Source organism: Gorilla gorilla, chromosome 5 (assembly GCF_029281585.2).
Source record: "Gorilla gorilla gorilla isolate KB3781 chromosome 5, NHGRI_mGorGor1-v2.1_pri, whole genome shotgun sequence".
Taxonomy (NCBI): Eukaryota; Metazoa; Chordata; class Mammalia; order Primates; family Hominidae; genus Gorilla; species Gorilla gorilla.
In genome coordinates, this window is record NC_073229.2 from 20,700,698 (window position 1) to 20,715,722 (window position 15,025).

The following is a 15,025-nucleotide window of genomic DNA, read 5'->3' on the forward strand; positions in this document are numbered from 1 at the left end:
ACCTTACCTTATGTATAATGGATAAGCCCAAAATTGAAAGTCAGATCTGATTTGCTTACGGCCTTCACCAAACAATCCCAGTGGCTCAATGTCTTTCGCAGATCGCAGACCTCGGCCTTGCCTCCTTTAAGATGTGGAGCAAACTGAGTAATGAAGAGCACAATGAGCTGAGGGAAGTGGACGGCACCGCTAAGAAGAATGGCGGCACCCTCTACTACATGGCGCCCGAGCACCTGAATGACGTCAACGCAAAGCCCACAGAGAAGTCGGATGTGTACAGCTTTGCTGTAGTACTCTGGGCGATATTTGCAAATAAGGAGCCATATGAAAGTAAGGCATTACTTACTTTCCACTGCCGTCCCCTCAGCATCTACACGCGCTGTGCCTGGAACTAATAGGTGCCCAGTAAATTTTTGTTGGATGAATGAGTAATCCCATTTAGGAATCCGTGATCGTAGGATGAATACGAACCTCGATAGTGTGTCATTAGCTGGAGAGGTGCTGTGAAATTCCAGGGTTCTTCCTAGACAGGAAAGTTGATTGTTTCTGCTTGTGAGGACTTAGCCTTTCACACTACAAGGCATACACTTCATACTTTCACTCATTCACTTGCTCCTTCATTCAAGAATTATTTCTTTTCAGTCCCTACTGTGGGCACTTGAGTCGGCATTGGGAATATAAAGATGAGTAAGTCGTGGCTTGTGTAGGACAGAGACACTCTGCAGTTTGTTAAGTGCATAAACTGATGGATGTTTTCCTACATACTCTTCTTGGGTGATCATCAGCTCCCATGGTTTGATGATCATCTCTTTGCAAATGCTTCTTAAATCTGTGTCTCTGGCTCTGGCCTGGATATCCACTTGTCTTACAGTCAGATCCATTGCAGGTACCAGAGGAACCTCCAAAGCAGCATCCCCCAAACACAACCATCTTGTCAACACTGTCCTGCAGCTCCCCACTTCACCCCTCTTCATATGCTCAGGAAATGGCATCGCCATCCTTTTACCAAGTTGTTGCCCAATAAGAAACCTTAGAGTCATCCCAGACTCGCCCTTGCCCCTCTCTCCCACATTCTATCAGATCTCAAAACCTATGAATTCAAGATATATGTATGACTCAAGATATATCTGCAACCCATCTGCCTTTCTCTGTCTCCACTGGCCTCTGCTCAGTTCAAACCCTCCTCGTTTCTGCAGCAGGCTCCTTCCACCGTCCACCATTCATGTGGCAGCCAAAATGGTCGTCCTAAAAGGCACATGCAACCCTCTCCCTCACATATTGGAAATCCTTCCCAGATGCTCTGTGGTCTTCAGGATGAAGTTCAAATTCCTCAGTGTGGAATAAAAGGCCTTCATGTTCTGGCCTTTGCTTCTCTACTGGCCTCGTCCCTAACCCTCCCTTCTTTGTCAGTGTGCAGTTACACTGAGGAATTTGTGGGATGCATCATGATCTCTGTAACTTCTAGTCTGTTGATATCCTGCTTCTCTTGCCTGGAGTCCTCCTCCTTAAGTCTCCCTTTCCCATTCTTTACCTGCTAATTTTTCTGGACTCAACAAAGCCTTCCTGGACCTTTTTAGTCAGGTTTGTGCTACTGGAACCCCTTGTACATCCTCTTTTCTTTCCCCCCCCCGTGAGACAGAGTCTCATTCTGTTGCCAGGTTGGAGGGCAGTGGTGCAGTCTCGGTTCACTGCAGCCTCCACCTCCCAGGTTCAAGCAATTCTCCTGCCTCAGCCTCCCGAGTAGCTGGGACTACAGGTGCACACCACCATGCCCAGCTAGTTTTTTTATTTTTAGTAGAGACGGGGTTTCACCATGTTGGCCAGGATGGTCTTGATCTCCTGACCTCGTGATCCGCCTGTCTCAACCTCCCAAAGTGCTGGGATTACAGGTGTGAACCACCATGCCCAGCCTCATCCTTCTTGAATAGCAATGATCACTCTGTTTTAAGTCACTCTCATTAAACTGAGCTCCTAAGGACAAAGACTGCCCCGTATTTGCTTTTGCACATGGAGCATGCCATTGGCCTTGCCCACATAATCTTTTTGTTCCATCAGCAGGCAGCTTTGTCGAGAATTTTGTTTTATCTGCAGACATTAAGATATTGTTTGGTCATCTCTATAGTGGAATATGTCAGCTCCTTGTCATAAGGCCATTCCACTCTATGGAATGAGGCAGCTGTACCAGAGGCTGAGAAAAATGAGCAGTATTGTTCAAGTTCTGTCACCTTCCTGCCTGAGAGAGGAGCAAGACCTGAAAGAAAGTCTTTGCTTTGTAGATGCTATCTGTGAGCAGCAGTTGATAATGTGCATAAAATCTGGGAACAGGCCAGATGTGGATGACATCACTGAGTACTGCCCAAGAGAAATTATCAGTCTCATGAAGCTCTGCTGGGAAGCGAATCCGGAAGCTCGGCCGACATTTCCTGGTAAGAGCATCTTTTCTGACTGTGTAGGATGCATCCTGTGTGGTGATTTTCCTAGTAACATATTGTTACGAACTTGGTTTGAATCCTCAGAAAACTGAGTTCGACTTGACTTGTGGTTTTAAACTGATTTTCTAGATTTCAAACATGTTGTTCAGTGCAAAGAAGCCCTCTCTCTCAAAAGCATGATGGCACATAAGGCCTTCTTGCTTCCTTTTTTTGTAATTAACTTTTTAACTTGGGTTTAAATATACATAACATGAAATTTAACATTGTAACTGTTTTCAAGTGCACTCAGGGGCAGTAAATACAGTCCCATAGTACATTCACTTTCCATCATCTCTCTCCCTGCCCCTGGCAGCCCCCATCCTACTTTCTGTCTCTGTGAATTTAACTGCACTGGGTGCCTTATATAAGTGGAATCATACAGTATCTGTCCTTTTGTGTCTGGCTTATTCCACTTGGCATGATGTCCTCGAGGTTCACCTGTGTTGTAGCATATGTCAGAATTTCTTTCCTTTTCAAGGCTGAATAATATTGCATTGTATGAATGGAGTGCATTTTGTTTATCCATTCGTCCGTCTATGGGCACTTAGGTGGCTTTGACCAGCCTTCTTGCTTCTTCACTTCTTTTATTTCCATCCCCTCCCTTGTTTAGCTGGCATCTTTAGAAAGTATTTTGCCGTCTAGATTGGCCTTGTCATACAGGGATGAGGAAAGGTGCCGGGATGTTTGCTGAGCAGTATTCTATGGTGTGGATGTACCACAGTTTGGTTAACTACTCACTCCTTGAAAGACTTGTTTCCAGTTCTTAACTGTTGGGACTAAAGCAGCTGTAAATATTCATGGACATGTTTTTGTGTGAATATAAGTCTTCATTTCTCTGGAGTAATACCCAGGGGTACAATAGCTAGGTTGTATGGTAGTTTCATGTACAGTTTATTTAAAAAATTCCCAAACATTTTCCCAGAGGGGCTGTGCCATTTTATGTTCGGTGTCCGAGAGATGCAGGTTCTTGTATCCTCACCAGCATGGGGTACCCAGGCTCCTCACACTTCTGCTTAGTCAGCTACAAATTTGTTTGAGTATTCCCACAAGCCCCACTTCAGGTTTGGTAATTCGTTAGAAAGACTCACAGAACTCAAGAAAACATTTTACTTACGTCTCCCCTTTTACTGCAGTGGGTACAATTCAGAAACAGCCAAATGGAAGAGATGTACAAGGTGAGGTATGGGAGGAGGGTGTACAGAACTTCCATAGCCTTTCAAGACACACCGCATTCCAGTGCTTCTGTGTGTTCAGCAACCTGAAGCTCTCCAAGCCTCACCATTTAAGGTGATTTATGGAAGTTCCATTACATACGCATGACTGACTAAATCATGGTCATTGGTGCTTGAGCTTAATCTCCAGTCCCTCTCTCCTCACTGGAAGTCAGAGGTGGAGCTGAAAGTCCCAACCTTCTAATTATAGCTTGGTCTTTCTGGTTGCTAGCCCCCATTCTGAAGTTGCCTAGTTTTCTGACCCCACCCAAAAGACACTCCTAGAAGACTCCAAGAATTTTAGGTGCTACCTGCCATGAACAAAATCAAACCTTCCTGATTCTCCAGGGTGTCTTCTTTTATTGTTTCCTTTCTGTTTAGAGAACTTTCCTTAATCATTCTTTTAGGATATGTCTGAACTCTGTCATTCTAAAATTTTTTTCCTTACAGGGAAGGTGTTATTTTTCTCTTGCTGCTTTCAAGACTTTGTCTTCATTTTTCAGAGATTTAGTTGTCATTTATCTTGGTGTGGATTCCTTTGGGTTTATTCTGTTTAGGTTTTGCTCAGCTTCTTAAATCTGTAGGTTTATGCCTCTCACACCATATTTGGGAAGCTTTCAGCCATTATTTCTGTAAGTGCTTTTTAACCCCCACTCTCTTTCTCTTTGCTTTCTGGGATTCTGACAACATAAAAACTATACCTTTGGTTATGGTTATAGTCCCACAGGTCCCTGAGGCTTTGTTTTTTTTTTGGTTTTTTGTTTTGTTTGTTTGTTTGTTTGTTTCAGTTAATTTTCTCTCTCTTATTCAGACTGGGTAAGTTCTATCATTCTGTCTTCCAGTTCACTGATTTTGCTGTTTCTCCTCGATTCCACAGTTGAACCTGTCTACTGAGCTTTTTTTTTTTTTTTTGACACGGAGTCTCGCTCTGTCGCCCAGGTTGGAGTGCAGTGGCGCAAGCTCCGCCTCCCGGGTTCACGCCATTCTCCTGCCTCATCCTCCCGAGTAGCTGGGACTACAGGTGCCCACCACCACGCCCGGCTAATTTTTTGTATTTTTAGTAGAGACAGGGTTTCACCGTGTTAGCCAGGATGGTCTCGATCTCCTGACCTTGTGATCAGCCCGCCTTGGCCTCCCAAAGTGATGGGATTACAGGTGTGAGCCACTGTGTCCGGCCTACCGAGCTTTTTATTATGTTTTGGTCATTAAAGTTTTCAGCTCTAAAATTTATATTCTCCCCTTTTTTGCTGAGACTTTCTATTTTTCATTTGTTTCAAGCAGGTTCATAACTATTAATTGAATCATTTTTATCATGGCTGTTTTAAAATCCTTGACAGGTAATTCTGACATTGCTGTCATCTCAGTATTGGCATCTGTTGATTGGCTTATTTCATTCAGTTTCTGATTCTTAATATAATGGGTAATTTTTCTGTTGAAACTTGTACATTTTCTTCCTATGTTTTGAGATTCTGTATCCTCTTTAAGCCTTCTGTTTTAACTGAACTTTCCTGACACTGCTCTGACAAGGGAAGAGTGGTGGCCACCTTATTAGCGCTGGGTAGAGGTAGAAGTTCAGCCTCTCGACTCAGCCCTTATTGACACCCAAGGTCAGAGGCTCCTCTTCACTGCTGATCAGGGGTGGGAATTCTGGCAGAGTCCACATGGTCCCCACTGACACAGAGGTGAAGGTACCTCATTACTACTGGACAATGTTAAAAGTCCTCATTCTCCACTAGACCTCCTCTGACACTTCCCCAGTGGGGAAGGGAAGGGTGGTCTTGTTACTGCCATGTGGGGCAAATCCAGGCTATTCTTGTGTTCTCCTGACACCATGGGAATGGAGGTGCTCATTATCAGCTGGCAGGTAGGACAGCCCTGGCTTCCTGTTGGGCCTTCTCTGACATTACCCCGGTGGGGGTGTTGGGTTACGTTGTTACTGTCTCATGCAGTTGGATGTTGAGGCTCTCCACTTGGCCTTAGCTGCTGTGGGTGGGGTTGGAGCCACAGGGTTTTTTCTGTGGTGGTTGGCCGGAACAGAATGGTTGTTGACTAAAAGTTTTCTCCTATCCAAGTACTAACCAGACCTGACCCTGCCTAACTTCCAAGATCAGACAAGCTTGGGCATATTCAGGATGGCATGGCTGTAGACTGGCTAAAGGTTTTCTGTCTGTCCCTTGCTGCCCCTTGCTTAGTTCTTTGGCTAGAAAGAGCAGGCTTTGGTTGGAGATTTTTTTTTATCTGTGGCTCTTGATGGTTTGAGGTTGCCACCTTTTCAGCCAAGTCTGAGATATATGAGGAAAAGAGAAAATCCAGTGAACTCACTATCGTGTGTTTCATCTGATCCCGAGGTTTCCTGCTGGTCTCCTCCTTCTCTTCTCCTTTCAGAGACTCTGTATGTTTGTTTTATAAATAATATAGTTTTTGTTGTACTTAGAAGGAAGAATAAGAAAAAAGTATGTCCACTCCATCTTCCTGGAACTGGAAGTTTCTTTTTTCTTTTAAGGCTAACAGCTGTAACCCATTACACTAAATCCTTCCTCTGACTATCCCAACCTCTCATAAATTTGATGCCAGAGGGACAGAAACATGGAGTTCGCCCATCCCTGTTCAGCTGGAGATGAACTCACATCAGGGAGCAGTTTGTGTTGCAGCCAGAGAAACTGCAGCACGAATAAAAAGCACAAAGAGCACAGGCTATTTAGGCAGAAACCCCTGGTTTCCTGTGTTAGCCTATCCCTTGTTCTGTCTATTAATCTTATTAGTCTCTATCAGAGTCAGTGATTTGGAGCTTAAATTTTTATTTAAGCTTTGCCCACAGATTGAGGTAAGTAATTCAAAGATAATAGATGGCTAATATTTTTATTTTATGTTAGAAAATAATTAAGAAATTTAAAGTACCTTTTACTTTTACAGGCATTGAAGAAAAATTTAGGCCTTTTTATTTAAGTCAATTAGAAGAAAGTGTAGAAGAGGACGTGAAGAGTTTAAAGGTAGGCAATATAGCAGATGCTCAAAATACTAACATAGCAAAATATATACTGTCAATCATGAAAACCAAAACAAAGTGATTTGTTATTGAGATTTGAGGTAAGCTAGCTTGGTAAACATATAAAACAAAATGAGCAATTGTCTGCAAATATCATCCTGTTGGCATACTGGACCCATTTCTCCTTCAAAACTCATGAAATGAGAGAAAACATATACAGCAATATGAAAACAAAAGCACAATGTCGCTGGCAAAGATTGGAAAGTACCATAAGTGGATCAGCCATTTTGAGGAATTCTTGAAAGATAGAAAGACCACAGAATTACTCTGCTGAGACATATAACAGACAAGGAATACTAGCCCAAGACATAATGCTGAGGAAGAAGTACCAGAGGGGCAGTCTTGGGTCAGTGTGCAGAAGTAACAGCACAGTCACCTGGGATGTTGACAGGGGAGTCATCTGAGAACCTCATTTATGCTATTTAGGAAAGTCGGCTTCTCTCCCTCCTTCCCCTGTACTTAGCAACAGATGGCAGCAGCATCTGCCCAAGACTGAAGCAAGGAGGTGGTTTCTGGGGTTAGAGGGGCATGACAAGGCCCAGTTAGGAACCAATCAACTAAGAGGAATGGAGATGACCCCGCCCCCCTGCCAACTCTGGAATCAAGCTACTGCCATCCATCTTCCAGCAACTTACCCCATAATCATGAACAGGAGACTACGGCAAATAAAACAGGCAGAGACTTTAAAATATAATTTAAAAAAGAGATTAGAATCAGCTAAGATAAACTCTAAGGCAAAAAATCATTCCCTTAAACAATCAGGGATATTTCATAATGATAAAAGGCCCAATTCATCTGGAAAGTATAACTGCTTTAAATGTGGATCTACCTTCAATAACATGACCTCAAAATCCACCAGCCAAAAGTGACAGAACTCAAAGAGAAACAGACAAATCCACAATTACAACTGAAGATTTTAATACACATCTCTCTTCAATTGATAGAACAAGCAAACAAAAATCAGTAAGGATATAGAAGACAGGAAGAACATGACGAACACACTTGACCTAACGGAAACACAGGATACGCTGCACCTAATAACCGCAGCGCACCTACCTGCTGCACCTAGTAACTGCAGCGTACCTACCTGCTGCACCTAGTAACTGCAGAGTACCTACCTGCTGCACCTAGTGACTGCGGCGTACCTACCTGCTGCACCTAGTGACTGCGGCGTACCTACCTGCTGCACCTAGTGACTGCGGCGTACCTACCTGCTGCACCTAGTGACTGCGGCGTACCTACCTGCTGCACCTAGTGACTGCGGCGTACCTACCTGCTGCACCTAGTGACTGCGGCGTACCTACCTGCTGCACCTAGTGACTGCGGCGTACCTACCTGCTGCACCTAGTGACTGCGGCGTACCTACCTGCTGCACCTAGTGACTGCGGCGTACCTACCTGCTGCACCTAGTGACTGCGGCGTACCTACCTGCTGCACCTAGTGACTGCGGCGTACCTACCTGCTGCACCTAGTGACTGCGGCGTACCTACCTGCTGCACCTAGTGACTGCGGCGTACCTACCTGCTGCACCTAGTGACTGCGGCGTACCTACCTGCTGCACCTAGTGACTGCGGCGTACCTACCTGCTGCACCTAGTGACTGCGGAGTACCTACCTGCTGCACCTAGTGACTGCGGAGTACCTACCTGCTGCACCTAATAACTGCAAAGTACCTACCTTTAAAGGCTTTTCAAGAACATACAGAGCATTTTCAAAAACTGACCATGTGCTGGGAAATCAAGTCTCAATTTAAAAGGATTGTAATCATAAAAATGTCCTCTGACTATATTTCAGTTATGATCAAAATTAATTTTAAAAAGATAATTGGAAAATCTTATGTGGTTAGAAGTAACAAAATATACTTTTAAATATCCCTTGGATCAAAAAAAATAAATCACAATGGTATTTAGAAAATATTTTTCACTGAAGGCTAACAAAACAGTACATATTAAAATTATAAAATGCACTTTGCAAAGGAGTACTTAATACAACCTTAAATAAATAAATATTTCATATATATATATGAAGAAAGGCTGAAAATTAATTAGCCAAACATTATCTGAAGAAGATAGCAAAATAAACCTAGAGAAAAAAGAAGTAAATAATAAGGAAAAGAGCATAAATTAATGCCGCAGAAAGTAACTAACAGCAGATCAAAAAATCCAAATATTGGTTATTCGAAAGGCTAATACAATAGACTAATTAAGACTGATAGAGCCAGGTGTGAGGTAATCCCAGTTACTTGGGTGGCTGGGGTGAGAGGATCGTTTGAGGCCAGGAGTTGAGACCAGCCTAGGCCACATAGTGAGACCCCATCTCTAAAAAAATAAAATAAAAAATTAATGAGACATGGTGGCATGTGCCAGTAGTCCCATGAAGGCTGAGATGGGAGGACTGCTTGAGCCCAGGAGTTTGAGGCTGGAGTAAGCTATGATCATGCCACTGCACTCCAACCTGGGCAACAGAGTGAGACCCTACTTCTGAGAAAAAAAAAAAGAAAAAAAAGACTGACAAAAAAGGAGACAAGATTGAAATCCATGAATAAGGAGGAATCACTATAGGTCCTGCAGACATCAAATGGTATTAAGAGAATATTATGAACAACTTTTTGTTAATTATTTTAAAATTTAGATAAAATGGACCAGTGTCTTAAAAAAGTTCAATTTAGCAAAGCTAACTCAAATAGAGGTAGAAACTTAGAATATTCCTGTAACTGTTAAAAGAAGCAGTGATAAAAAAAAAAAACTTCCTATAGAGAAAACCCCACAGAGAGCTTCATCAATGATTTCTGCCAAATATTCAATGAAGAAATTATGTCAATCTTATACAGTTTTCTCTAGATAATAGAGAAGAGAGAACTCTTCCAGATTCACTTTGTGTAAGCATAACCTTGATTCCCAAAACTGGAAAATAAGGTACAAGAAAGGAAAATTACAGACCAATCTTGTTTAACAGTATAGATGCAAAAGTTCTAAATAAAATACTATAAACAAACTCAATTCATCAAAGAACAAACGCAAAATTGGGTTTCTGCCAAGAATGCAAAGTTAGTTTAACTTTATGAAAATCTGTCATTATAATTTATTACATTGTCTTCTTAAATGAGAAAAAGATATATCTTTTCAATAGATGCAGATAAATCTGTTGATAAAATGTAATGTTTATTCATGATTAAAAATGCTAGCAAGTCAGAAAAGAAATTCCTTTTCTGATAATAAGGTATCTTGAAACGAACAGAAGTTTTGTACTTATTTTAACAAAATGTTAACAGCCTTTTTTTTTTTTTTTTTTGAGGCAAGGTCTTACTCTGTTGCCTAGGCTGGAGTGCAGTGGCGTGATCACGGCTCACTGTATCCTTGACCTCCCAGGCCGAAGCGATCCTCTCACCTCAGCCCCCTGAGGGACCACAGGCATGCACCACCATGCCTGGCTAATTTGTATTTTTTGTAGAGACAGGATTTTGCCATGTTGCCCAGGCTGGTCTCAAACTCATGAGCTCAAGTCATCTGCCCTCTTCAGCTTCCCAAAGTGCTGGAATTACAAGGCGTGAGCCACTGTGTCCAGCCCACCTTTCTTTGAAATAATATGCAAGACCAAGCTACTTACCACCCCTATTTCTGGTCAGCCTGGTACTGGAGGCCCTAGCTATTTTAGTAGAGCAAGAAAAAGAAAGAAGAGATATAGGATTGGAAAAGAAGAAACAAAACTGTTCATAGGTTATAGGATGTGTACATAGAAAAACTCAAAAGTATCTTTTAAATTAATAGTTTAGTTATAAAAATCAATATATAAAAATAAATCTTACAAAAGGTATGTAGTAACTCTAATAAAAGCGTAACCTTAATTGAGAGACATAAGACCAAAGTAAGTGAAGAAATATACCATTTACTTTGTGATTCGGAAGTCACCATAGTATGAAGATGTCAGCTCTTCCCAAATTGATCTATAGAATCAATGCAATCTCAACCAATATCTCAAGTTTTTTTTGTTTTTTTTTTTTTTTTGAGACGGAGTTTTGCTCTGTCTCCCAGGCTGGAGTGCAGTGGCATGATCTCGGCTCACTGCAAGCTCTGCCTCCTGGGTTCATACGATTCTCCTGCCTCAGTCTCCTGAGTAGCTGGGACTACAGGTGCCCACCACCACACCCAGCGAAATTTTTTTTTTTTTTTTTTAATAGAGACGGTGTTTCACCGTGTCAGCTAGGATGGTCTCGATCTCCTGACCTCGTGATCTGCCCGCCTCAGCCTCCCAGAGTGCTGGGATTACAGGTGTGAGGCACCGTGCCCAGCCAAGTATTTTGTTTTGTTTTGTTTTGTTTTTTGAGACAGAGTCTTGTTCTGTTGCCCACGCTGGAGTTCAGAGGCGCAATCTCGGCTCACTGAAACCTCTGCCTCCCGCGTTCAAGCGATTCTCCTACCTCAGCCTCCTGAGTAGCTGGGATTAAAAGCGTGCGCCACCATGCCCGGCTAATTTTTGTATTTTTAGTAGACATGGGGTTTCACTATGTTGGCCAGGCTGGTCTCAAACTCCTGACCTCAAATGGTCCGCCTGCCTTGGCCTCCCAAGGGCTGGGATTACAGGTGTGAGCCACCATGCCCGGCCTATATCTCAACCTTTTAGTTGTGTGTGTGTGGCAAGTGGGTGTGAGGAGTGGAACTTGACAGACCTACTCTGAAATCCATATGAAAAGGTAAAGAAGAGAATAAGAACAGCCAGGATGCCCTTGAAGAAGGACAAGACTAGTAGTGAAGGGTTTGCCTTAACAGATTCTTGTCAAGAATTATTATAAAGCTATATTAAAAAGACAGTGGTATTGGTGTAGGTTGGACAGACACTGTTGGAATGGAGTTGAAAACCCATAGATCTACACATACCTAGAAACTTGATTTTCACAGAGATGGCACTGTAGAGCAGTGGGGAAGTGACAGTCTTTTCAGTAAATGGTGCTGAGACTACTGGGTATCCACATGGTACAGAAATGAAATTGGGCTTCTACCTTACACCATACCAAAAAATCAACTCCAGGTTGATTACTGACAGAAATGTGAAAAATAAAATTATAAAGCTATTGGAAAATATAGGAGAATTTGTCCATATCCTCAGGGTAGGGGATGCTCAACAGTATACAAAAGCATTAGCTGTAGTGGTAAGAATTGATAAATTTTAAAATTTATAAAATTTTAAATGAATGTTTAAAACGAATTTATAAACGAATTCGTTGTAAAATTCTATAAATTATTTATAAATATATACATTTATAAATTTAGAAGATTTTTAAATGAATGTATACATTCATTTTAAAACTTTTATTCATCAAAATAAACCATTAAGAGAATGGAGGCAGGGTGTGGTGGCTCATGCCTGTAATCCCAGCACTTTGGGAGGCTGAGGTGGGAGGATCGCTTGAGGCCAGGAGTTTGAGACTAGCCTGGGCAACATAGTGAGACCTCCTCTTTACAAATAATAATTAAGAAATTAGCTGGGCGTGGTGGTGCCCACTTGTGGTCCCAGCTACTCAGGAGGCTGAGATGAGACAACTGCCTGGGCCTGGGAGGCTGCGCCATTGCGCTCCAGCCTGGGTTACTGAATGAGACCCCATCTCCAATAAATAAATAAATAAATAAATAAATAAATAAATAAATAAATAAATAAACCAGTCACAGAATGGGAGAAGTGCAACACACACGTAACTGACAAAGGACTTGAATACATAAAATCTAGAGAAATTTTATAAATCGGAAAGGAAAAGATATGCAACCCAGTTAAAACAGGGATGAAATAGCTGAATGGGCACTTCACCAAAGAGAATAAATACACCAAAAAAGTGCACAACTTTACTGGTAATTAGAGAAATGCAAATTAAAACCACAATAAGATAATACTATGTGTCTAAACATTGGCAAACATGGCAAGGCTTTTCTAAACAACATGAAATAAATCCAAATAAACAGTGAAATGTGTTTATGGATGGAAAGACTTGACATACTAAAGCTTTCTCCCCAACATCATTTATAAAAGGAGTGCAATCCTAATTAAAAGCACAACCAAATTCTTTATGGAATTCAACAAGCTGACTCTTTAAGTTACACAAAATGTACAAAGATAGCTAAGAAAATTCTGAAGGAGGAGATCAGAACAGTGTAGACTACAGCAAGGATAATCAAATAGATTAATAGAAAAGGTGAGACTTTGCAGGTTGGGTTTTCCAGAAGCAGCCACTGAGTTGGAGATTGGGGTGCAAGGAAGGAGTGGGAAGCAGGAATGAGCAGAGGAAGAAGTCAGAAGGCAACGAAGCCTGACAGAGAGCTCTGGCAGCGGGGAGCACTGAGCAAATGCCCCTCAGGCTTGTCCCACGTCAGACTGAAATGGCCAAGGCTTTATCCCCTCGCCTTTCTCAGTCACTGGCTCAGAAGGGGAGTACCTGGGGCAAAGGAGTTCACAGCTGCAGGCTGTTTGTTCACTCAGCTCCTTGCAACAGGGCCGCAAATCCCTCCTTGAGGGGGAATCTGAGAGGCCCATCACTGTGTCTACCACAAAGTCCAAAATCAATCCATGTATGTTTCTTAAGCCACACACAAAATTCGCAAGGTATAAAGAAAAAAAAGATTATTGTATATGACTTCATGAAAATGGAAAGGTAGTCGAAAAGGAGAAATTGTGTTTAGCAAAGGATTAATATCCAGAATATTTAATAGAGTGCCTACAAATAAAAAACAAAAATAGGCCGGGCGCGGTGGCTCACGCCTGTAATCCCAGCACTTTGGGAGGCCGAGGCTGGTGGATCACAAGGTCAGGAGATCGAGACTATCCTGGCTAACATGGTGAAACCCCGTCTCTACTAAAAATACAAAAAATTAGCCAGGCGTGGTGGCAGGCACCTGCAGTCCCAGCTACTTGGGAGGCTGAGGCAGGAGAATGGTGTGAACCCAGGAGGCGGAGCTTGCAGTGAGCTGAGATGGAGCCACTGCACTCCAGCCTGGGTGACAGAGCGAGACTCCGTCTCAAAAAAACAAACAAAAAAACCAAAATAAAAGAAAAATAATAGACAAAGAACATAGACAATTCAAAAAAGAAACTGAACAACATACTTCAGAAAAGATATTTGGCCTTGCCAACAGAGAAAGGCAAAATGAACCCGTTACAATTTTTCATCCATTAGATTGAAATTTTTGAAAGATTAGTGATACAGTGTGTTGGTGAAAATGCAGAATAACAAGCAGTCTTCTGCAGTATTGGTAAGAGTGGCGAAGTTTATTAGAAGGTGAGGCACCCAACAAACTCCACAAGCCCATAAGTTTGGCTGCAGTTCTACTCTCAGTAATCTATACCGCTCACGTGCACTCAAAGATGTAGTTTCCATTCTTTGTACCTTAGTTTATAAGAGTGAAAAATTAGAAACAATTCAAATGTCCATAAATAACTGCCCTAAATTATGATTCATCTAAACTACAGAATACTAATAGCCATTTAAAAGAAAGAGGTGGAAACTAACATGTAATGATATAGAAAGATCTTCAAGATTAGCTGTTAGTGAAAAAAATAAGTCACAAAACAATACTTATAGTGTGGTCCTTTTAATGTTAAAGATATATATATCTTGGCCGGGTGCAGTGGCTCATGCCTGTAATTCCAGCACTATGGGAGGCCGAGGTGGACAGATCACTTGAGGTAAGGAGTTGGAGACCAGCTGGCCAACATGGTAAAACCCCGTCTCTACTAATAATACAAAAAAAACTGGCCAGGTATGGTGGTGCATGTCCATAATCCCAGCTACTCAGGAGGCTGAGGCATGAGAATTGCTTGAACCTGGGAGGTGGAGGTTGCAGTGAGCCAAGATTGTGCCACTACACTCCACCCTGGGCAACAGAGTGAAACTGTGTCTCAAATATATATATATTTCTGGAATGTGTGTGCAAATTCCTAGAGAGAGAATAAGAGTGATATGCATCACACTCTGGGTAAGGCTTACCTCTAGGGAATGGAAGAGTAGGTGCTGAAGGAATGTTTGGGTGCTATTCTATGTGATTCTGCATTGTTTGAATCTTTGGGGGTTTTTTTGGTTTTCTTTTTGAGACAGTCTTACTGTCTTACCACCACACCCAGCTAATTTTTTTGTACTTTTAGTAGAGATGGGGTTTCACCATGTTGGCCAGGCTGGTCTTGAACTCCTGACCTCAAGCAATCTGCTCGCCTCGGCCTCCTAGAGTGCTGGGATTACAGGCGTGAGCCACCATGCCTGGCCTGTTTGAATCTTTCAAAAGGACTTTGTACTTAACATATTTGTGTAATAAAAATAAC

The 15,025-nt window shown here is 42.1% G+C and overlaps 1 protein-coding gene across 4 annotated transcripts in view; it reads left to right on the top strand.

Annotated features, from left to right (window-relative positions):
• The window catches only part of RIPK1 (receptor interacting serine/threonine kinase 1), a 48,462-nt gene that overhangs the window by 19,191 nt on the left and 14,246 nt on the right, over positions 1–15,025 (top strand). For all 4 annotated transcript variants that reach the window (XM_004043195.4, XM_031012298.3, XM_055390923.2 and 1 more), the window contains 3 exons: positions 102–330; positions 2,277–2,426; positions 6,596–6,672. In XM_004043195.4, coding sequence (XP_004043243.3) covers positions 102–330; positions 2,277–2,426; positions 6,596–6,672 — 456 coding nt within the window. The remainder of the gene's footprint in view (positions 1–101; positions 331–2,276; positions 2,427–6,595; positions 6,673–15,025) is intronic.